The sequence below is a fragment of the Symsagittifera roscoffensis genome, chromosome 6 (assembly GCF_963678635.1).
Source record: "Symsagittifera roscoffensis chromosome 6, txSymRosc1.1, whole genome shotgun sequence".
Lineage (NCBI taxonomy): Eukaryota > Metazoa > Xenacoelomorpha > Acoela > Convolutidae > Symsagittifera > Symsagittifera roscoffensis.
The window spans coordinates 14,903,500-14,927,060 of NC_087067.1; the positions used below are offsets into that span (position 1 = coordinate 14,903,500).

General features: G+C 35.3%; 1 protein-coding gene across 1 annotated transcript in view; it reads left to right on the forward strand.

The window, feature by feature from the left end:
* The first annotated feature begins 895 nt into the window (after positions 1 to 895).
* The window catches only part of LOC134848896 (transducin-like enhancer protein 4), a 37,049-nt gene continuing 14,383 nt past the window's right edge, over positions 896 to 23,561 (forward strand). Inside the window, exons 1-10 of the mRNA XM_063866432.1 lie at positions 896 to 1,909; positions 5,435 to 5,628; positions 6,281 to 6,344; positions 6,808 to 6,915; positions 8,440 to 8,514; positions 10,532 to 10,828; positions 12,268 to 12,486; positions 15,329 to 15,580; positions 20,960 to 21,179; positions 21,391 to 21,693. Of these exons, the coding sequence (XP_063722502.1) occupies positions 1,874 to 1,909; positions 5,435 to 5,628; positions 6,281 to 6,344; positions 6,808 to 6,915; positions 8,440 to 8,514; positions 10,532 to 10,828; positions 12,268 to 12,486; positions 15,329 to 15,580; positions 20,960 to 21,179; positions 21,391 to 21,693 (1,768 nt within the window). The 5' untranslated portion in view covers positions 896 to 1,873. The remainder of the gene's footprint in view (positions 1,910 to 5,434; positions 5,629 to 6,280; positions 6,345 to 6,807; positions 6,916 to 8,439; positions 8,515 to 10,531; positions 10,829 to 12,267; positions 12,487 to 15,328; positions 15,581 to 20,959; positions 21,180 to 21,390; positions 21,694 to 23,561) is intronic.

Here is a 23,561-nt window from a genome sequence, read left to right on the forward strand (position 1 = left end):
GAAATATCAAAATTTTTGAATTTGATTTTCTTTATACCTTACTCTCTAAAGTAAAATGGTGAAACTTGTGAATTAGTCTTTACAGGGGTGGTTTTTCTTTACAAGGTGCCACAGGGGAGGAAATATTTAAAGAGATCCGAACAAAATCCCCGATCGCCAAATTAAGTTGGTATAAATCGGTACAGTCGGTAATCCCTTTCAAATCAAAGAAACATAATAATGCTGTTATAGATCGGATTCTAATTCCCAGTTCTAAACAGGATAGCCCGTGTGTGAAAGTGAAAATACTGAGCGAGTGCCTTTTTAATCCCGTCTTTGGGGTCGGCGTTCGATTGGACGGGTTGCCCATTTAGTTGAGAGCGGGGAAGGGTATGGAAGGATTTTGGGTTGGGGTTTTGTATTATGCGAATCTCTTATTCTCTCATGTCACGGCGAGACGTACAAAGATAATACGATAATAGTGTTAATGTTTCCACTTTTACACGCCAGTTGGTTGGGAGGGGGGGGGGGGGGGGTATGTTCGTGTTGAGTTGTGTTTTGTATTAACGGGAAGGCAGTTGGCAACTGCAATTCCAGCAGAGCGATTGCAGTTTGCATTGACTGTCACGGCGTTGAAGGAATTAAATCACGTGTAAAGTTAGTTGTTATCAGTTTAGCACTATGGCGAGAAAGCCGAAATCCAAAAACACTCTTAGAGGTTCCAAAATTTTATTCAAAACCTCAAAAATTTTATTTAAAATTGATTCTATTCTTTGCTGTGAGGACTGCGTTCAAGTTCAGATTATAATTGAACAATTTTGTAAAATGGGTTAATTCGGCTCAGTTTTGATTCGATCCAGTGGCTAACAGCATGTAAAAGTATAAGTGTAGTGGTTGTGTGTAGTGTAATTGTGCCGCCGCATTATTTCTTTATTCTCTCTTCTCTCGTTCGTTCTCACACTACTGGTTATTTTCTCAGCAACCATTTGACTGACAGTCTTCGCACGTGCGAGTGGAATTATTCATTCCTGCTGCACGTGTCTGTGTTCTTATTGGCCGGCGCATTTTAAATGCATTTATATTGGAGTGCGTCTGATTGGCCGAGTGAATTTGTGACATGATTCAAATAATAAAATAAAATAATACTCGTGAATTGCTCGTGAAGTGCGGGAGAGTCGACTAGCGTGACACAACAAGATGGCGGCCATGTGAACTGAAATCGGAATTGTATCCCTGCTTTTAATTTTTCATTTCCCATATTTATTGATGAGCTGCTCCATCTCAAGTCCTCAAGTCCTTCTTATACCTGATGCTGATGCTGTGTTGATGCGCTACTACCGCAACTACTCCGCGCGAGCTTAGGCCAAGGCAAGCTAACTCAACCCAACCTCCTCAACTCTCTCCCTTCGCAATCTCGCGCCCCTCAAGCTTCAAGCAGCAATCAGCGCCAAATTGCGCCAACACGGGCCCAACTCCAAGAGCATAGCAAGCAGTTGTCGACAATCCAATCGCTTAGCGCTAATCGCTTTTCCCATCTCTCGTCATATTCTCGCTCTTCCCATGTTATTATCTGCTGACACTTTCGAGCGAAACGGAAACCTCTTCCATCCTCATTATTATTGTTATAATAATACAGCAAACCCTATTTAATTTAAGATTAAAAATGCCAAATACAATCCTTTCTTTTATGGTTCAATTTATTACCATTACCTGAACTGAAAAAAAAAAACTATTACCAATTTAAGTTACTCTTGAAACGTTCACGGTACATCTACAGTTTTCAGGGTGCCCTTATCCCTAAAAGAAACCTAAAAATCTCGTACCTTTTGCATTATTTACCTATTAAACTTCACGATCACGTGACACATTTAGTCAGCCCGGATCTTCTTTAACCATGTCGTCATTCGACCTTATGTACAATCGACAAGTGGTAAATAAAATCAATAAATCATCATCATCTGAACTACACTCAGAAACTAACCTATCACTTTTGTTTCCTATATTGTTTTTGATCTTAGTCACATTTTTTTGGAAACAGTCGGTTGGGTCCCTAAAATAGAGATGATGGGTCCCATGTCCCATGAATTCCACGTTCATGTATTTATCTGCGTTTTCCCTCTTTATCATTAAATTGACGAAAACGATCTTCCATGCTTACTTTTTACAGGGACCAAAATGTCATTCTTATAGCCACGGAAAAATGTTTGCACTAAATCACCCAAGCGTTGGAAATGAAAACATCTTTTTTTGAAAAAAATAAATTTGTTTTTGGTAAATGAAAACATCGCTTTTTAAAATAAGAAATATTTTTGCAGGGCTTTATATTGGTATTTAACCACAGCGCAATTTTAGTTTCAATTGAGTTTAGTTGTTTTTTGACCGAAAAATGATTATAATGCAGATTGGAAATCCACATAATTTGAAAAGCACTTTTCTTAAATTTCTGCAAAAAATATCGCTGAATCATTTTATCATTTTTCATCACCTTTATTTTATTGATCGATCATCGGGAATGTGAAAGCTACGTTTTGAGTTTCATACTTTTGTTCCAATTTATAACCAATCGGATACATTAATTGAAGCTTTCTTAAAAAAAGGAGACTTTTTTGCAGAACCATCGATTATTTTTTTTCGTTTTTACGGATATTTCCTAAATTGTCTGCCATTTTGTTGCTAGGGAGAGAAACATGAACTTAAACTTCAAAAATAGGATAACGATAATTAAAATAGAATTAAAAATCCAGGTGGTCGGCATGCCGATAAGCGCGGTGGAAAAAAATCAGCGCGGTGGCGTGTCAAGAAGCGGAATACACGAATAGCCGAAACTGTTTTTTCAATTTTTTTTATTAACTTAAGTGGAGCTATCCCAAAGCCCTATCACGATAGTGTTTTGGCAAAATTTTTTTGCAATAAAATCATAATTTTTTCGGTTTTGTACAGCTTGTACTGAAAACCTCTGGTTAATACTTTTTTTTTTGTTTCGTACGCCCTGATTCCCTCTCAACTAACTTAATTGTTTTTATTTGATCATTTACTTATAGCCGAAATAGCCAAAAATTTTTGGTCGCTTTTTGAAAATCGCTTCTCGAAAAAAAAGTTTTCGAAACTGAAAACATCGCTTTTTAAATTAAAACAAATTTTATGAAGGGCTCATATGGGTCTAAAAATGCATCTGCCGCGTAGCGTTTGTTTTGGTGTTTTACCATAGCAAATTTTTATAGCTTCATTTGAGCTAAATTGGTTTTTTTTCTGAAAAATGATTATAATGCGGATTTGAAATCCACAATCTGAAAAGCACTTTCCTTAAATTTCTGCGAAAAAATATCGCTGAATCATTTTTCATCACCTGTCTTCTATTTGATCGATCGCTGGAAATGTGAAAGCTACACGATAAAATTTCATGCTTCTGTTCCAAATTATTACCAATCGGATACACTAATTGGAGCTTTATATTTAAAAAAGAAAACAAAAAAAAGTTTGGAACCATCGATTTTTTCGTTCTTGTCAATTTTTCCCAAATTTACTCCCATTTTGTGGATTGGGAGAGAGGCAGGAATTTAAACTTCAAGAGTAAGATAACGATCATTAAAATAAAATTAAAAAGTAAAATCAAGGTGGTCGGCTTACCAATAAAGACCAACGGTGTCACTGGGCAGAAACCCGGTTAGCCGGAACTTTTTTGTCGTATTGTTATTGGGTCGACCTTAGTAGAGCTATCCCTAAGCTCTATAAGGTTGGAAAAAAAGAAATCCGAACACAAAGTTTCTCGGCGCTTGAAGTGGTCTGAATAAAACCTAATTTGAGATGTCTGAGGATCGAACCCCTTGCTTTATCACTTTAATCGTCAAAATTACCGAAAAAAATTATGCGGTTTGTCGAAAAATGGATTTATATAGAAAGTTTTAAGAGCAAATTTTTATAGATATGCATTATTCTATAGTAAGAAAAAAAAAGAAATAACAGAGAAGACGTTTTATTGATTTGTTCTTAATAAAAAACGTTTTTTTTTTCAACCCTGAAACATTCTTTTCAAAAGTGAAACATTCTAATATACTACGAGAAAATTAAGTAACTATCAGCTTCTATCTTTTTAATTATTTTTTGCTGCCTGGTTTCTGTAAACTATATTTTTTCTCCTTTAGGACAACTTCAATGATTTTCACGCCAGCAATTTAGTTGATTTTTTTTCTTAAATGGACAACGATTGTTTCAAAAGTCTTTTATTGCATCTCTTTTGAAAAACTTTGCATAATTTTGATCGGGTAAAATAAGTTTTAGAGTATTCCACTGATAATTTAGAAAAACCTTCTTAATGAAAACTTGCAACAAAATTTTTAGCCTCAAGTAATCAACACGAATTTAGTAAATTACTGTATTTCAATTGATATATCGCGCATGTTTATTCTCATTTTTTTTGAAGTTGTGCTTTTTTAACGATCCTCTTACGAAATAACCTATTACTAAGCTGATGAGCTGCTTAACAATACCATTTGTTCTCAACAATTTTTATTAAAAAAACGGAACAACAAGGATTTCGCTAAGAAGTATAAGACGTGATTATCTTAAATCGGGAAGAACTATTTGAAGTTGCTGTTATAACGAAAACGTGAATTTGGTTGGAGAATTTTTTTGGATCTATTAGTAATCCAAATCTTAAATAGACGAACTTTTTCAGATTGTTTTTATAAATCCAAATCTAATTGTAATTTAATGGACGAACTTTTTTCGATTGTTTTATTTCAAAAGTTAGATGCGATAATGTTATACATTTATATGAGTTCGAAACAGACTGTCACCACTATGCATATTTTTGTTATTAAAACAAACAGCTGAAAAATATTTTTCATAAATGTGACTGTTTTTTGCTTGAAGCGATAAAAGATGGAACATTTTTTTGAAATAACAGAAGTATATTATTTGTCAACAATTTAACACGCTGAGCGGAAAATACATTGAGAGAAAATCATGTGTTTAATTTTAGTGTAACGTGGAATTGCGATTAGGGCATGTCTCATTTCTGCTGAACATAAAAAAGCAAAGCTTTTTATCAGGTTCTATTTCAATCTAAACTTTATCTAAATATGTCTGGATCTGTTCGAAAAGCAATTCTGTTTGTTATAGACCATTATTTTTTAAGCCTGGTCGTAGGAATAACAAGGATAGTCAGTGCTCAACTTGTAGCGGACCACGATATTTCATTTTAAAGATTTGAAGATTAGGGATTTTGTTTCAAAAATATCGAAAAAAGTGTATTATGTTCCTGTTATTCTTAGAGGACGGCCTATTGAGTTTCGTGATCACTGCAAAAAAGCACTTATAACATGAAACTTTTAGTAAAATTTTCATGTATTAGGGTTGTATTACAATATTCACTGAAGTTGAAACGAAATCTTAAAGGATATTTTTGGCTGAAAATTTATGGAGCCCGATTGATCGATTTTTTTTCTGGTTTTAGCAGAATGCGGCAGCTGCAGCACAACAAGCAGCGGCAGCGGGTGCAGCGGCAGCCGCGGGTGGACTTCCGGGAGGTCTTTCGGGTCCTGGGGGACCTGGTGGAATGAGCAACAACCACATGCCCAAGATCAGTGTGCTGGACCTGTGTGAGAAAATCAAAGATGAATTCAACCAGTTGCAGGCTCAGTATCACCAGTGAGTTTTACTGTGTAACCAGAGACTCACGCATTTTGAAATAACAAAATGTGATTTTAATTCGTGAAATACGCGATAGGAATCTAGAAGAAGAAGAATCAATTTCTCGGTGTTACTTATTTTTAAACCAGATGAATTAACTCTAAATACACCAGTAACAAAGAGCGGAAGGCTAACGAACTCATAAGGGTTGCCAAGTGCTCTCCTGAAATCTAGTTCTCCAAGCCTATCTTCATCCAACATATTTTTTAAAACAGATTTTAAAAAAAAAAATAAAAAAAAACAATGTTAAGTTTTTTTAAAGTATGTTCAGCTAATTTAAGTAGTCACAACCGGCTTGTCACAACCGGTAGGTTGTTTTTATTTAAATGTTTGTTCGCATAGAAATGGATTGACGAAGGGGAAATTATTTGGTCGAGGCCAATCATTTAAGTAGATTTAGGGGAACAAAAATTAAAAGTTTTTTTTTGCGAAAAGCTGGACTCAGGGCTTCACTGCTTTAACATAAAACTTACGGTTATAGCATCTCTTCAATGTTTAACGACAACCAATTTTGGCGGTAGATGTTTTAGATTTGGATGCTTGTTTGCGCGAAAAGTCAGCTACCTCACATAAACTACTAGTCATGTTACTTTCTTCCTTTTGTGTTTAGGATTGAGATGGAATGCAAAAAACTGGCCCAAGAAAAGACAGAAATACACAAGGCATACATTATGGTCAGTTTTAAACGATTTAAGTTTTTCTGGCAGAATATACAATGCAAATTCGGGAAGAATTGGGCAGACTTTATGAGAAGAAACCATGTTTTAAAACTTGAGAAAAAGATGCAACTTGAATTTTATTATATTGTATTTATTTAACTATTTTGGATTTTTTACTCCTACTTTGATGTTTCCTCCAATTCGATTTATGAAAGTTGATTTAATAAACTTTTGACGCTCTAAATTGCAATAAAATGTGTCAATGTGAACCAATGTCTGCAAGATGTCTCACATGTAATTTGACGTATGAACGATTTTTAAACAATTTTATGTTATAATTTTACGAGGGGGTGGGAAGCTGGAAATTAGTCATATTTTTACTTATTATTAATAGTATGTATGCTTTATGACTTAATACATAATTCGAGCAATCAAAAAATCATAAATGAAAACTTTTTGTTGACTGGTGTTTATTTAGTTCTACGAAATGAGTTATGGCCTGAACTTCGAAGTCCATAAACAGACTGAGATTGCCAAGAGACTGAACAACATATGCGCCCGAATCACTCAAATACTTCCACCCGAGGTCAGTTGATTTCATTACACGGACCAAGTGAACAATCTCCCCCCTAAATCAAATTAGGGAGGAGACCGTCCACTTGGTTAGAAGTAATATTTTTCAGCCAATCAAATTTGAGCATAGTACATGCAGGCCTTACCGCTTAAATTTGCTATTCAATTTTAGGAGCGAGATTGCTCACTTGGTCTTTTACAACTGCAAATTAAACTCATATTTTCAGTTCAAAGACTATTAAAGTGTGTAAAAATTGGTACCATTTTAACTGCCTTTTTCCGTTTTAGTTTCTAACTGAAACAAAATTCAAAGCAAAATTTTGAAAAAAAAGTTAAGTTATTTTACTTCAGGTGCCCATTCACTAGCTAAAATTACCTATTTAATACCAGTAGGTAATCACACATGAGAGAGCAAGTGTCTTGTAACGGGGAACTAAGACTTTTTTCTGCAAACAATCTGACGTGCCCATTTTCTTGAAGAGTCACGTGGAGGCTGACATGCTCATTTTCTTGAAGAGTCACGTGGAGGCTGACATGCTCATTTTCTTGAAAAATCAAATAAAATTGTCGGGGTTTTTGTTAGGCAAACAGTTTTTCTTATAAATTTTTTTGAGAAAACGTTTTTTGTTTCAATTCGTTGTTTTAATACTGATTTTCGCCGGCTCATTTTCCTTTTTGTTTTAATGCAAGCTATAATATATGGTGAAGTTTTTTTTCCTCAGATTTCTTCCTAAGTCATAGATTATCTTCTGATTTAAACAATTTTCACTATAACTGAAAGATTTTGAATTATGTTCTTTCGATTCTATGGTTTTAGTTTTTATTGAATTGCTTAAGTCAACTCTTTTTAGCGTACTTTGGAAGGCAGAATAGTTTCCTACTTTTTTTGTTGTTTCAAGAGGAATGGGTTTCAACTTCGGATAAATAAACTTTTTGCTCAAAATTTATGAACCTAATTTGAGACAAACGCATAAAATTTTTGTGGACAGAAGTTTTTCAACATTTTTTTACTTCCGTCTCTTTTTTGTTCACATTTTTATACTGCAATGATGAAGTTGAGTTGCAAACGGCGCGAAGCTCTGCTGCGTCTCTGTAATAATTGATTTCATTTGATTAGAAAAGTGAGCAACCTTTTTCTTTAGGTACTCGAATGATTGAAATTTGATATCATAAAAGCCCCTTTTTATTGTTCCGATATTCGAAGAAAAAAGCGAAAAAAGAAAATTTCTTAGAACACGGAACAATAAAAGCGATCACTTGTTTTATCAAATTTCAATCATTCCAGAACCAAAAAGCCGTTGTTCAATACTAATCAATTTAGAAGAAAATTATTGATGCCAGTCACTAATGAGGTAACTTCAGCTATTGAATGGGGACCTAATTTTAAAATACAACCAAACTGAATTTTTTCTAGCACCTTCACTGTATTATGTTACAATCGGGAACAAAAATCAGACAAATTGGCATCGTTTTTATGCAATATTTTAAAAAAATTCGAACCGGATTGTTTAATTATTTTCTGTGTGTGTTTGTTTAGCATCAACAGAGTGTCGTACAGGCGGTGGAACAGGCCAAGAACATCACAATGGCAGACTTACACAACATGATCGGGGTAAGTCAATTTCGTTGGTTAATATGGGCCGGCGGGACTATGAGCATGTGTGCCGATTAATATGCTCATTTAAAAGATTGCTGATAACCTCTTTGAGTACAAGATTTTTGTAACCGAAGCCGCATCAAAAAATAAGTGATTTTAAACAGCTAGTTTCCAAAAAATCAAGTGAAAAAATGGAAAAGATTTTTTAAATATTAGTTTTGTTAATTATTGGCAAACTGTTCCCTACTTGCAAGCAAATTGATTATGATTATTCTATGAAAAAATTAGATTAAGTGTGTTTTTTTGAATGAAAATCAATCTTAAAAAAGCATAGATAAAAGAACTGAATCAGAACAGTTGAAGTCCTCGAAAAAAGAATACTGAAAAACTAAGTTTAAAATGGCTGAAAATTTTCAACAATCGAAATTTTTTTTTTGACTGAATGGTTCTCGCTTTTCTGGAAGAATTTGAACACTGAATGTGGTTTAGCTATGACTAATTTATGTCGCTCGGTCCTTAGAGATTTCCCAGTTTGATTTTTTTCTACTTGCTTTTTTTCTATCATTGCTTGGTTTGATAAATTTTTAAGCTACGAGGACAGATCACTACATGATATTTACAAGATATTGCGCATTTAATTATTTTAAGGTCAAAATCAAGTGAACTGCAAGCATCAAAAATTAAGTTCAATATTTGAAGGGCCGAGATATTTGGAAAAATATAGATATCTGAGTGTTTATGATTTTGAGCAATTTCATGGAGTTATCTAAATATACTAGCTAAGGGGAGTACAATAGAAATTAGATTTAAGTGGTGGGTGGATAAATCTCACTTCTTATGTTGGTACATCTAAAAACTCTATTTGAGTTTTGGCTTGAATTGAGCAAATATATTCAGCTTTACCTTTGTTGTATGTGTTAATCTGTGACTCTATTTGCTATGCTAACAGCGCCTTGTGTTTGTCGATGCTGTTTGACCATTCGCCAACTGAATCAACTTTTCACCACTTTACTAACCAAACTTCATTGATTGAAGATTATAAGCTAACTAAACTTTAGTGAACAAACTAAGCTAAATAAACTATCTTCATACGAATTCCTATTGCTAATCAGCCAACTCAAAGACAAAACACAAATAGAAGATTATGACACCTAATCTTGCATGAAAATCAGACATTAGGCGTCTTGTTATCGATTAAGTTGAAATATTCGGTCATGTTTTATTGGTTCCCCCGTTGGGGGCAGTTCAATAGTGCCGAAGTACAAGTGCCGAAAATTAAACTGTGTTCAACAGTGCCGAAAATTGAAGGCACTGTTGTTGAAAAGCATTTTTTAACACTCTTGTACTTTGTACTGCCCCCCCCCCCCCCTCTATAGTTGCTAGTCTGAATTTATGAATTCGGGTTATTATGCGTTTTCAGAATTGAATGACCTTTGAACTTGTCAAGGAAGTGCTTGAAATTCGAATTATTAATCTGAAGTTAGGCTCTGAAGACTAGGATTTGAAAGCAATATGTACTGTACTCTAAATTCAAAGTACTGTACTCTAAGTGAAATTTCTGTCCTGGCAAACGCCAAGTCATAATATAATTTTATATTTTTGCAGACACCGCCTTTATTTGACAATGAGGGTCTATCTTGCAAGCAGAATAATTGTCTCATACGATATTGCATAATTGAACATCCGCTTCCCATGCAAGCTTTGTTTCTGAGTTTTTGTATGATTCATTCTAGATCTTGGGGAGCTATGTCTCCGCCTCTCTATCGAGAGGTGGGATGTTCGAGGCCAACCATGGTCCGTGCTCGTTACGATGGAGGGGGAACACCCAGGCAAGAAAAATACCACAAAAAATTGCTTGTAATTTTTAAGCAGGGCGTAACAGCGATTTTCTGTAAAAGACTTAACAGCCCGAATGTTGTTCCTATCCTTGTGGATAAAAAGTTTTAACTTGAGAGATAGTCCATCTTCGTCAAAACTGGATTGTCAATTTGTCAAAAAATTGATGTTGTTGATGTGTTTTAATTTTTTCCAGCAAATGCAACAAATGCAGCCAGGGTCTGGCTTACCTCCCGGAATGCACGGAGGAGGTGCAGGCGGGTTCCCTGGCATGTTGCCGACCAGCTTAGCCGCCGGCGTTGCCGGACTTCCGCCGACTTCAATTGCGGCAGCGGCCGGACTCCTCGGATTCCCACCGGGATCCGCGGGTGCCAATGCACTGAGCAATGCGGCTGGTCAGTTGCAGCAGCAACAACAACATCAGCACAGTCAACTCGGAGGACTGATGAACTCGGTGACTTCGGCTGCTAGCCGAGAAGAACGCGATCGACTCGTGAGCTTTTTGAAAATTAAATCAACATGCTTAAATTTACATGAACTTAACATCTTAAACGCTATTTTAAGTTGTTTAAAAGTTAACATCCTGTAACATTAAGTTTACTTTTTAAACACTATTTTAGTTTGCTTAAAATTAACATCCTTTAACATCAAGTTGATGTCTCAAACACTATTGTAATTTGTTTAAAAATTAACACCCTTCAACATCAAATTTTCATTCTTTTTTCAATTAGTTAAAAGCGCAGTAATAGTTCATTTAATTAAATTACAAGGAGTAAAGGTGTGTAAACTTTGTTTCATGCAATCGATTTAGGATTAGGCTAGTTTTAGGAACAAAAACAAAAAATGGGTCAAATGGCCTAAAATATTAGTTTTTGTCCTCCTTGCAAGAATTCTGGGCGAAGAGCTAAATTTGGACAATGAAATATTTTATTATATTTCTAAAGAAGCCTTACAAAAATATCGAGCGTAGATTGAAAATGTGAAATTTTATACATCGTTGAGAAAAGGAAAAACCTAATCGAAATGTATTGTTTGATGTTTCAATAAATTTAGTTGTTTCCACTTGCCATAAAAAGATGAAAATGGAATCGAGATATTACTTTTTATGAAAGCTCTCGAACCAACTCGAGTGTAAATTAGAGCGTTTTTTGGAGTAAATTGAAATGCTCTTGAGATAATTATTGCGATGAAAATGTGAAAATGCAATTGCGAGATGAGAGTTCACAGAGATGGTTCTCTGACCGTACTTCCCTTTGAGTGGAGAGGACTCTTATGCTCGGAAAAAACTGCGGATGATGTTTTTCGAGACCTCTCTACTTTTTTAATTTAATTTTCCCTTAGTACCATCTGTGCTTTGCCTTGCGCTTTTTATTTATAGGGATCGCATTTTCCAGGGATTTATGCCAAGCAAAATTTTCAATGCTTATTTGACGTTTTACAATGTTTTCAAACTTCGTACAAGTATTGTGTTTGACGCTCTTTTCTTGGCATTCGAGTTGTTGTGAAAAACTACATCTAAAAACTGGATTTTGCTCCTCCTCCATTTAATGAAAAAAAGTCATTACGGGTAAAATTTTACCCTCTTAATATACAACAAAATATCGTTTCGGCTCCGAATAACAAACAAAGATATCTCCGAATAAAAAATCTTGTTTAAAAATTTGACAGTTCGTTAATTTTTTTTCACTGACTAATTGATATGTTTTGCAATTGTTTGTGTTTCGTTTGGCAAGAAAACACTTCGTCGAAAGCAATAATTTGTAGAACTTAGAAAAACCGACTAATTATCGAAAGGCAATATCTTCTTTGTTGTCAAATCATTCGCCTGTTATCGCAAACTAATATGCAAAATTGCTGTTTGACAAATTGCACCTTTTTGTATATCTATGAAAAAATGATTTAGGCCAAATATCATTTCGCGGTTTTTTCCAGAGTTCAATTTCCCCCGCAGCCGGTCTCAACGGGGAGAAATCCAGCGGACTAGGCGGAGGTGTCGGATCAAACCACTCTTCTGCCTCACATGCTCCCGTCTCATCCCAGCACCAACAACACTTAGAGAGGACCAGGTACTCCAGCTCTGCGGATGCAGCCGCGAAGAAGAGAAAGAACCAAAGTTCATCCGCCTCTCACGACGGCGAAAATTCAGACAACGTATGTTCGTTTTCGTTTTTCTTGGCCTAGTTCCTTCACGTCTATCTTGTTGTTCCGACCACGTTGTGGCAAGGATTTATGTGTTCGGCTTTGATTTTACCACACATAGTAAGTTAGCATGAAGAATTGTCGTGCGAAATAACTGAAATATAGAAGTTTCAATGAAAAAAAAAACTTAAAAAATGGGATTGGTGTCAAAGAAAACTGTAACTGATGTTAATTCTTTCGCTCTTTAGACTTGTTGTCCCGACGTTTGAAGACAGTTACAGAATATTTTAGACTTGGCGTGTTTTCTTTCATTCAGACAAAATTCGACTTTTTAAATAATCGTTTTTGACGGAGTTTTTCTATACCATTTGAAAGATATCAATATCCTGAGTTCAAATATAAATTGATATTTCTTCTGGGATGAGTTTTGAAAATGCCTTAATTGGCCAATTAGAGCTAATTAGTGCGCGCGAAAGGTGAAGTTCGTAATGTATGATGGAGAGGCCGAAGGTTGAAGTCAGTTTAAACCAATCAGATTGAGTTTTTAAAAATTTAGAAGAAAACGCGAAAAGTTAGCAAATTAATCGTTAGCAAAGAAAACGTTAGCAAAGAAACGCGAAAAGACTAATAAATTTCATATTGATAGATTACTAAGTAAGCTGATCGCAGATACAGTTATGTTCAAATTTATTTCAAGATGCCGGTAAAAGAAAAATGGAAAAACAAAACAAAAAATTTATATCTACTCGAATTTTGCATGATATATTTTATTGTCTTTGAAATTGACGAGCCAAAAACATTCAGTAAATTGGACGTTCTCACAATTTTAATTGGCTGAAAGTTTTTTCATCATTCGGTTCCTTGTCATAAGAACAGCCACCCGCTAAGCATTCTGTCTTAGTTTTTGTTCCGAAGAAAGTGAGGGATATATATGCTCGGGATAGTTTTTTTAAGAGTTGATGAACGTACCTCAGACTCTTATAAAGGTTGCGATGATTTTTTTAGGAAAAGTTACAAAATTTGTTCCCGCTAAAATTTGATTTTTCGTTGTTTTATTTTTGATTTCTTTTCAAGTTCACTTCAGTGTCTTTGTTAAAAGAAAATGAAACTCCACTATTGAACAGCACAAGTGTAAAGGTCACGAAACACGCGATCGACATCTTAGTTTCCATAGAATTTTCATATTTACCTGCGAAATAAAGAATTTACTTGATCCAGTTTTCTCAAATTGGGTTCATTTTTAGCGAAAAAAGGCCGATTATGAAATTTTCCAGAAATTCGAAGAGCTTTAAGGGCATCTGTTTCTTTCTTCGAAGTTTGAAAGTTGAGAATTTTCCAACAAACAAGTCAGTATTTTTTTTCTGTTTATTTTCGTTCATCGACTCTTTTCCAACTGTCTGTTGGCTATGTTTTTATTATTCAGACCAATTTCTAAACTATCTAGTCCCTCGGGGGATTGATTTCTTGATTGCATGGGCGCAGCCGGGTGTGCACGCCACTATATTAATCTGCCACGAGATTGTCTCAACTGCGCGTTTTATAATTTACATGCGTGGCGAATTATCCCGCACTACGAAATCGTTTCAAATTCAATTGAGACAGCTGATTGGTTTTACTAATTCCATTCACGACTGAAAATTGTAACACTTAAATTTTAATAAGATTAGCTTAAAATTCATAGTTTCGCCAATACTTAATTTACCAAAAATGATTCGAGGTTCTCTCTTTCAAAAAACAGACTATTTTTACTTGCGGTGTTTTCTTTACGTCATTTCGACTATTTGATTAACTGATTTTGATGGAAAGTTTTGTTCTTAATGATCGTTTTTTGATCCGATTTTGTTTTGTTTAACTAAATCAAAATACACTGGTCTCAACGCAATTTGCTAGAACTGAAATATATATTCAAAATTTTAATTTTTTTGCCACCTTTTGAGCTTAAAAAATGTTTTCCGAAAGCTCAATTTCAATTGCGTACCCCCCCCCCCCTCCTCAAAAAAACCGGAAATTTAATAATTAATCATCCAGTTTTTGGATTTTTTTTTCAAATTTCATGATTGTAACTGCTCGGAACTTACTGTGATACTAGCGAATCAAAGCGTCACCCAATATTAACATTATAATGCTTTAGTAAGGTTCGAGCAGTTACCATCATGAAATTTGACTAACAGATATTAAAGTAATACGCCGGAACTGATTAACGGATTGTTTCGAAAGCTATCTGAATTCTTTGATCCAAAAATTACCATTCAAAACATCACATCATAGTTCACATCATGATTAATTTTGATTTTATCACCATAACTCGATGCAAATTCGTGTCATGTCAATTCGCATTCAATTGAGATCGAGTGCTCTGTTAAGTTGTGTTATTGCATTTTCGAGTCTGACTAGTGATAGCTGGATGTGTGTTTGTACCATATGGGGTCCCATTTTGAGTCTGTATACTTCAGTTGTTCAACTTGTCATTCGAGTTATCTCTTTCTCTGTGTGTGTGTCAGAATTAACAGCCGAACATATGGTGTTAAGTTTATAAATACATGCTGCTATGCTGCTGTTCAAACTGATAATAATATAAAATGTCAATTGGTATAGATTGCTGGTAATTAAATTCAGATACGATAGAACTCCTTAAATACCATATATATTTTTAAAAATTTCATGTGGCTACGAAACGTAAAATTATACGAAGTCAAATGAATAAATTGTACAAAAGCTTCGATTTTCCAAATATTTAGTTTTAACTTATTACAACACAAGACCCTAATTAAATGTGATTTTGTAGTGTGTAAGTTCAGAAAGCTAGATAAATTGACACCTGATGTTGGAGGGTAAGTTATCTTATGTAATTTAGGATTCTGATAATGATGACGATGACAAGGATTTGGTTGTGGACGTAGACGGAGCTCACAGCCCGAGAGGGGGATCCAAGAGTCACCCTCATAGTCCGAACTCCGCCTCTGGCATCCTCGAAAACGGATCAGCTTCTGGATCGCTAGGGGGCGACGTTAAACGAATCAAAAAGGAACCAGGAGTCGGGGGACTTGGTGGTCCTGCAAGCAGGCCGAGCAGTTTGCCCAATTATGAACAGGGTTCTTCGCCCAAGGTGAGCCGAATCCCTTTAGAATTTTTCAATTTTCGACTGTTTGGTTAATATTATGTTTGCGTGATAATCAGCCTACCTGGATGTGTGTAAGCAGTTATTTTGAACAGTTTTAAAGTCTTGTTACGCTTGCGAATTTTTTCGGGTTAAAAACTTGTTTAACATAATCACTTGTATCTTGGTTGGTAATGAGTTCAATTTTTTTGCGTTTTCGGCACTTAGCCTGGAGGTAAAGAATACGCCCGGGACCGCAAAGGTCGTGGGTTTCAACCTGACCCGGAACTGTTTTTTTCGTACTGAAAAAAATATTCCTTTCCAACAAAATGTCGGCCTATAGTTGCCTGCTTATGTTTTGTCGGCTTAGTTGACACATCGTAGAATTGATATTTTTACTCGCAATTTTCAATGTAGTTGCTTTCAGTGCTTTGAATTATTCCTGCAGTTTTTAATTTTACTAGCCTTGACTTCGTGTATTGTGCTGTTTTTGTTACTTAGCTTAATTTTACTAGCCTCGACTTCGTGTAATTTGCTGTTTTTTTTCGCTTTAAAACTTTATTTGGCCTAATTGATTTCGGCTTATATTTTATCGGCTAGTGACCTATATTGGGGTAATTTCAAAAGAAGCATAAGTTTTATGCTTCATTTCGGATCGGTCACAATGCAAGAATAGAGTTTCTTGTTCAAAATTTTATCATGACAACACTTATATTTTCGGTTGACTCTTGTTAATTATTTTTTGGATTTTCATTAATTGTTGTCGATTGTGTTTTTGGACTCTTATTCCGCAAATTTAATTTGATTCCAGGCAATATTTTTAATTTTTTTAATTGTGGTTTTTTGAAGTGTTTTTTTTTTACTTAGTGGCTTTCTTTTCCTGTCTGCTAGCTTGCGCTGCTATTTTATGTTGTATCGCAAGTGGCGCGAAGCTCCGCTTCGCCTCTGTGTTTTACCTAGTGCTCACTGGGTTCAGGTTTTAGTTTTCAACTTTTGGCATCTTTTTTGTATTTAATCATTCTTGGTTTTTAAAACTTTTGGTTATCGAATTTAAAATCAGCTTCATGTATTTGATGATATTCAATTTGTTTCTCATTTTTTTTTCAGCTAAAAGTCATTTCTTAATAGTCTATGGATAATATCTGGAAAATTTTATGTTTTTCATAAATGAGTTTTCATTTGAAAAGGAAGTACATGAAAGAAAACATATGTTAGAACAAATAGCTTTTCTTTTTTTCATTATGAGCTTTAATTTTCCGATTGCTATAAGATTTCCATAAAAAATGATCGTGATTATGAATTTGTATGGATGACGACAAGAACATCTGCTTAGGCGAAGATTTTTTTTGCCGCTCATACATTTTTAATGTTCTACAAATTCCGACCACCTGCTAAATTTTTGTCAGATGAAACGGAAAGCTGAAAATGAGATCAAATTTGTTACTCTTTATTAGTCATGTTTACCAAAATTATTACCGATTAGTTTTCATTTTGAAGTTGAGAGTAACTTAAAGGCGTTTTTTTTCTACTTTTGTAGTTTTTTTTCTAGTATGCAATCAAGGCAAATAATAAGATGGTTGCCATTCTTAACAAAACTAGAACCGGTCGCAGTTGCTGAGCACTCAATGTTTTTTCTTATCAATTCGTTTCATTTGACGATAACCTTTAGTTATCCTGCAAAGAAAATCGCCGATTTTCATTTTACTCGTTTTGTCTAAATTTTCTGAGTGCTAATTTAAAACAAGAGTGGCTTGAAGCACTTTTTGCAATCGAAAGCAAATTGTAGAGCAATCGTTCGGCTTAATGATTGCTCTAAGCACCACTCTTCTGCGAGATTGACAAAGCACTCCGACATAGAACTCGGCAGCCACTTAACCGAATGACAAGCGGGTCGAAAAGCGAGCAAGAACAAACAAGAATTTAAAGTACCTCTCAAATTAGCAATTAAATCTGGATGAAACGTTAAATGCCATTTAAAATTGCGAGCTAAATAGAAAATGCACTTGTCGAAAATTCAAAGCTCTTCACAAAAGCCATTTAAAATTCGTCATTTTTCAAAGTTACAGATTAGTAGATTAGATACATTTATGTTCATAATGAATGGTATTAAGCTTCGCATGCGGCTATTTTGATTATCGAAAGTGAGAAAAGTACCAATTTTTCAGACCGCTAATTGATCGTGACCATTTTGACTTTCATTTTTGACCATCCTTATAAGGCAAAGATCAGGTGGAAAAAGCGATTTTGTAATAAGCTTCAGAAATATGGATTTAAAGGTTTAAGTTTTTAATCAATATGCTTAAAATGTAGGCAGACATTTTTTTTACTCCGATATACATATTGTCAAAAGTTCCATTGTCAAAATTCCCTCAGAGTTTTGCTATATTTATCGAAAACTTTAATTGGTATTCGGAAAACTATAGGCTAGGCGAGCCATTGTTGTTTCGATTTTTGAAGAAGGTTATAGGACAAACCTAAGCTCAAGCTGAAAGAGTAGTTGGTCTATGATCATTACTGGTAACGTTTTATGGAATTGAAAGTTGGAAATTTGGCCAGTTAGCAATGATTAATTTAAGCAAAGTCTAAAGTTTTCTTGTAACGCTTTGTGTGAGCGGTGAATTAATCTGGCTCAAAAATCATTCCAAATAAAAATGAGACAAAGCTAATTGACCATGTTTTTTTTAGTTTTTCAAACCGAAAAACAAATTTAGATGCAGCATGCATCAGGGGCGGATCTAGGATTTTCTCAAGGAGGGCGGATATTCATAAAAGTTTCGGAAGTTTTGTCGACCTTTTTTTAGGTCGACCAAGTTTGTTTTCCGACCACTCCAAGAACACTATAAAGACCGCAGGCAAAATTGTCAAAAAAGCCGTTTTTGGGGCACTTTTTGGAAAATTTTTACCAAACAAATTTGTTGTTTCGCCGCGCGTTCCCTTTCAAATTAAATATATATTGGCGCCTAAGGCGCCTTTAGAAAAATTTTAGGATTGGTCGGCCTAAAATGGATGTTATGGCCAAAGGCGGGTTTTTTCTAGTCTTTTTTGCTCCGAAATGAAAATATGTAGTATTTGTTGTGCTTGGTGGGGTTTTTTTCAGACAAGATTTCTTATAATTCCGACTTTCGAAGAAAGTGCGGAATATCTATGCTTTGTGTGGTTTTCTTTATTCATTCAATTTTTGATTTGTTAACTGAGCGTTTTCGACAGAATTTATACTATCTGAAAGATATTGTTATCTTAAGCTCAAATTTAAAAAAGATATATATTTCACCTGTAGTCATTTTTTGTAAAGTTACGAGCGTTTGAAAATTGCTAATTTGGCCAATTTGGCATAAATAAAGTGCGATGTATTGCATACTTATAATACTCGTAAGAAGCGAATTAGCGCGTTCCAAATTGAGTTGAGGCCAGCAATTTAATCCTACTATCACAATACGACACGCTAAACACATCCTTGGTATTTTACTTATGGAGGTATAAAATGAAGAAAAATTTTTGAAAAACCTTCTTTTTTCAATTATTTTGTCAATTGTTTAGCCAATAAAAAACGTTTCAATTGGCCTTAAGTGCAGTCGGAACATTCAGGTCTTTTCCCTGATATACGAGCAGTCTTGTCAGCTTTTTCGTTTCAACTTTTTTGTTCATTTTTTTTTTTCGAAATTTCAAAAATCTTTTAACACCAAAAAGTTATTTCATGGACTTTGGAACAATCAAAGTTTCGCCTTGATACGAGAAGTCTTGTTTGATTGGATATCGCAATTTCATAGCATAAGAAAGTTGTAGTTTGCAAACTATTAATATATTTGATAATTAGTTGAAGCGGAGTGGAAAAAAAAAACAAACGCTTAAGGCTTAATTTTAGTGCCATTGGCAGAAAAAGCTGTGTTGTACTGATCGCCAGCGGTAACATTTAAAAATGATATCGCACCAATTAAAGCGACAGTAAATGACAGCAGCTAAATGCTTTTACTTTCTTGATCATAAGTATTTGAAGTCACAAATCAAGTGAAGCGTATTTACTGTGATTAGATTAAAGGCCACTTAAAACTAAATTAGATTCGCCAAAAAAAAAAAACTGAAACAAGCATATAAACATGATCAAATACACATTTAAAAAAAAAAAATGAGTAATTAAAACTATTTTTGCTAAAATTTTGCTAAAATTTTTTGTTAGAATGATCACAAGCACGACCGACCCCAATTTTCGAGAAAAAAAACAGAGCGCTCCGTTACCACAAAACCCAGTTTTAAGGCAAGTACTACACGAAAAATGATGGCGAAAACGTTCAGTCATAATTTTTCTCTTGGATCTAATTTTTCTAAGTTTACAGAAGTTAAGAAAACAATCTTCGGCGCTCAGCTGGTTTAACTCATAGATTGATTTAGTAGTTAATTTTAAGTAATTAATTGGGCTACGATTTTGAGAGAATCGAAATGAAACAATACACTAAGAGGGTTAGGCGAACTAATGTCAATTTTCAAATGGGTATATGTCCTTAACACTAGCATTACACATGTTCATCGCTTCACTGAGTTTTTCATCTTTTTTCATTTTCGATTTTCTTCACTAGTCAAGTAGCTCAAGCGTCTATCAAAAGGCCACACTTCATTTGATCCACGTTTTGTAACAACTCCCCCTCCCCGGAGCCCTATTCTTTACTTCAACCTAAAGCATTTTGGCGTGCATTATGTGATTATATTCGCTCTATAGTCTGTTTTCAGCTCGAAACATTCAACCGCGAGGTGACTCGAAAGCGGAACGATGCGTAGCGAACCGTATCCGAGTTATGCTCTAGGTGATTCGACGAAACCAATAGCACAGCAACCATCTCCCCTCCCCGAAAATCTAAATACCACTGAGCTCAGACCTTTTTCAAACGGCTGAATTGTTTGTTCTCTGGCGAAGTGCTTCAGTGCATTCGTTTCCCTAGACCACTGAGCAATCGTTGAACCATGAAGCAAGCGTGACTTGCGCTTTCAGACCATTTATCTACTAGTGAGAAGGACAACATACAAGCTGTTCCATTATAATGGGTCTCAGTAGTTTACTTTTTGAAAGTTTGCAGTTTTTTGTCGTAGATTATGTCGCATTTGGCCCTAACAGCCAGAATTTCATTCTTTTCGAAAGTCTATCGAAGACAGAAGAATAATAATAGCAGCTTTGATTTTTTCTGCAGACAATTTTCGATGATCAAGTGACATGAAAATTGTGATTGAATTTTTCGTTTTCAATTATTGTGGTCGGAAGATTCTGTGCTACGTGCTCAGCAACCGGCCACTCTTGGTTTTATATTTGTGTTTTCATTTTTAATAAATTAAACTGAGTTCCGTTTTTCCATATGATGTTTTCTCCTTGCTGTCTTCTCCACGTATGTTGTGTTGTTTCAGGACATCAAACCATTCAAGTGCAGTTCACCCAACTCACTTCCAGGAGCACCAGGGTCTGCATTGGCGGGGGGAATGGGAGGGGGCAAAGTTTCCCCCCATCCCTCATCTCTGGCTGCATCAGTGGCCATTGCAAACAACGCAAACAGAGGGGGTGCATTTCCCCCCGTCTGCGGCCCGAATGGAACACAGGGTCACCTCACACCATCACAGCATTCCTTAAGTCAGTTCTCAAACCCAAAATTGTCATCTCGGCTTTAAAACTTCGCCTTATTGTCGGAAACTGAAATAAACTTTCCAAGTTTTAAAAATGAACTGATGATTATGGATCGTACAATTTAGCATTGTGTTAGAAAAGTGCTAGCTCTATGGGCAATGTTCAGTAGAAAAATATTGATTGTAATATTTTTCACGTGAATGTTTTTTATTCGCAGTGTCTGCGGCTGCCGGTCTAAGAGGCAATGCACCGGGCGGGTTCCCCTCGGGTGCAGGAGGTATGCCACCTTTCCCCTTCCCACCCGGCGACGGAGGAGCTGCCGCAGCAGCAGCTTATGCCAACGGAATGAACGGACTGCTCCACGGGAACTTATCACCTGGAGCGGCGGGTAATGGAGGTAATCCGGGAGGTTTCAGACCCAACCAGTTAGATGCACTTCGAATGGCGCAGCAGTTTGGCCCTCACGCAATAGCCGCTATGGGACTAGCACATCCGGCTCTAGCAGCCGCAGCAGCCCAAGGTTTGTTCAGTTGTTCTTATTGACAATAAACCAGTTGTTAAGAAATTCCATATTATTGTTCTGACTTCCGATACGAAAGTAACGGAATATTTGTGCTCGGGGTGAGTTTTTTTTTTCTCAGACAAGTTTCGATTTTTAACTAGCTGTCCTGAGCTTAAATTTGAAAAAATATTTCACATGTGATCATTTTTCATTAAGTTATTGGGGTTTAAAGATTGCCATTTTGGCCAATTTGGGACAATCAACGCGCGATATATTTCGCGCTATTAACGGGTTAGCGGAGATTTAATCCGTCTTAGAAATCCTTCCAAATTGGCTGAAAGAAGCTTATCTGCCATAATTTATTTGTTACAAGGAGCGAAATCTATTTTTTTGTACTTTATATGGCGTGTGGGGGGGGGGGGAGAATTTTCATAAAAAGTTTCAAATTTTAGATTTTTTTTCATTTTGTTTTATTACATTTAATTTTTTTAAATGTTATTACTGCTCCATAAACTTTGAAAGGCAGTCGAAACCTTCAGGACTCCGCACTGATACGAGCAGTCTTGTTAATTTTGTAAAGGTTAGACAATGTATACAGATTTTGTTTTGACAAAATTCAAGGAAAAATTTAACTATTTTGATAATTTTTCAACGAAAATACTATAGCGTTATCTCCAAATTACGCAAGCAATTTTATCTTCTGAACTTTAAATCACACTTTTACTGATCATATTTTTGTCCCAGTGTTTTCCCGGATTCGGTCGGTATTTTTGCTAACAAATCAGTTTCAATTAATAAATTTTTTTGGTTTGGTGTCTAATTTTCGTAACATGGCTCCTTTACCGTCCAAATAGCATCGATTTTTTATAAACCTTCGATCACGTAGTTCAATCGTAATGATTTTTTTTGGATATTTTTATAATTGTCGAAGTTATTTAATTGAGTGTAGATTTTCTACATTTTTGTTCCGACTTTCGAAGAAATTGATGAATGTATATGCTCGGGGTTACTTCTTAATTCAGACCAACTTTTGAAAGAATTTTTTTTCTCGGGGATCTTTTGGGGTCCCGTCATGTTCGCACACAACTATATTAACCTAACACGAGTCTAGCTAAACTTCTCGTTCTATACTTTGATGCTGAAAGAGTAACTCTTGTTTTAGTAAACTTGTTTTATTCTACCGCACTACAAAATCGTTCGATACTGAATTGAGGCAGCTGATTGTTTTTTAAACTCCATACACGACTCAAATTGCAACATTTTTTTGATATTATCAGCCTAAAATTCATAGTTTTGCCAATATTTAATTTACCAGATTATCCGAGACCAATTAAAGGGCAGTCGGAACATTCAGGGTTTTGCCCTGATACCAGCAGTCTTGTTTGTTCTTTGTTATTATTAGGTCAGCACTCATATTTTAACTTAGTCAAGTTAGTTGGTTTTTTATATATTCTCTGGGAAGTGGATCAGAATAAATGGCTCCTCCTACAAATTTGGAACATTTGTTTTTTCATTTACCAAAAAATATTTGAGGTCAGTTAAGGGGCAGTCGGAACATTCAGGTCTTCGCCCTGATATACGAGCATCTTGTTCTCTAGGCACAGCTTTATAGAACCACATTCTTAATCATTTTTTCCGACATTTGAAGGAAGTGACGAAAAATTTGTACTGTTGTATTTTTTCAGACAAATTACGGCTTCTTAACTAGCTATTTTTGACAATTTTTTTTAAATAAAGGAAAAGTTATTGTTGTTTTAAGCTTAATATTATGAAGATATTTCTACTGCGATCTTGTTTTGTTTGTAACGTTATAGGGGTTTGAAGATTGCCAATTTGGGACAATAAAAGCGCGATATCTTTCGTGCTATTAACGCGTAAGGGGAGAT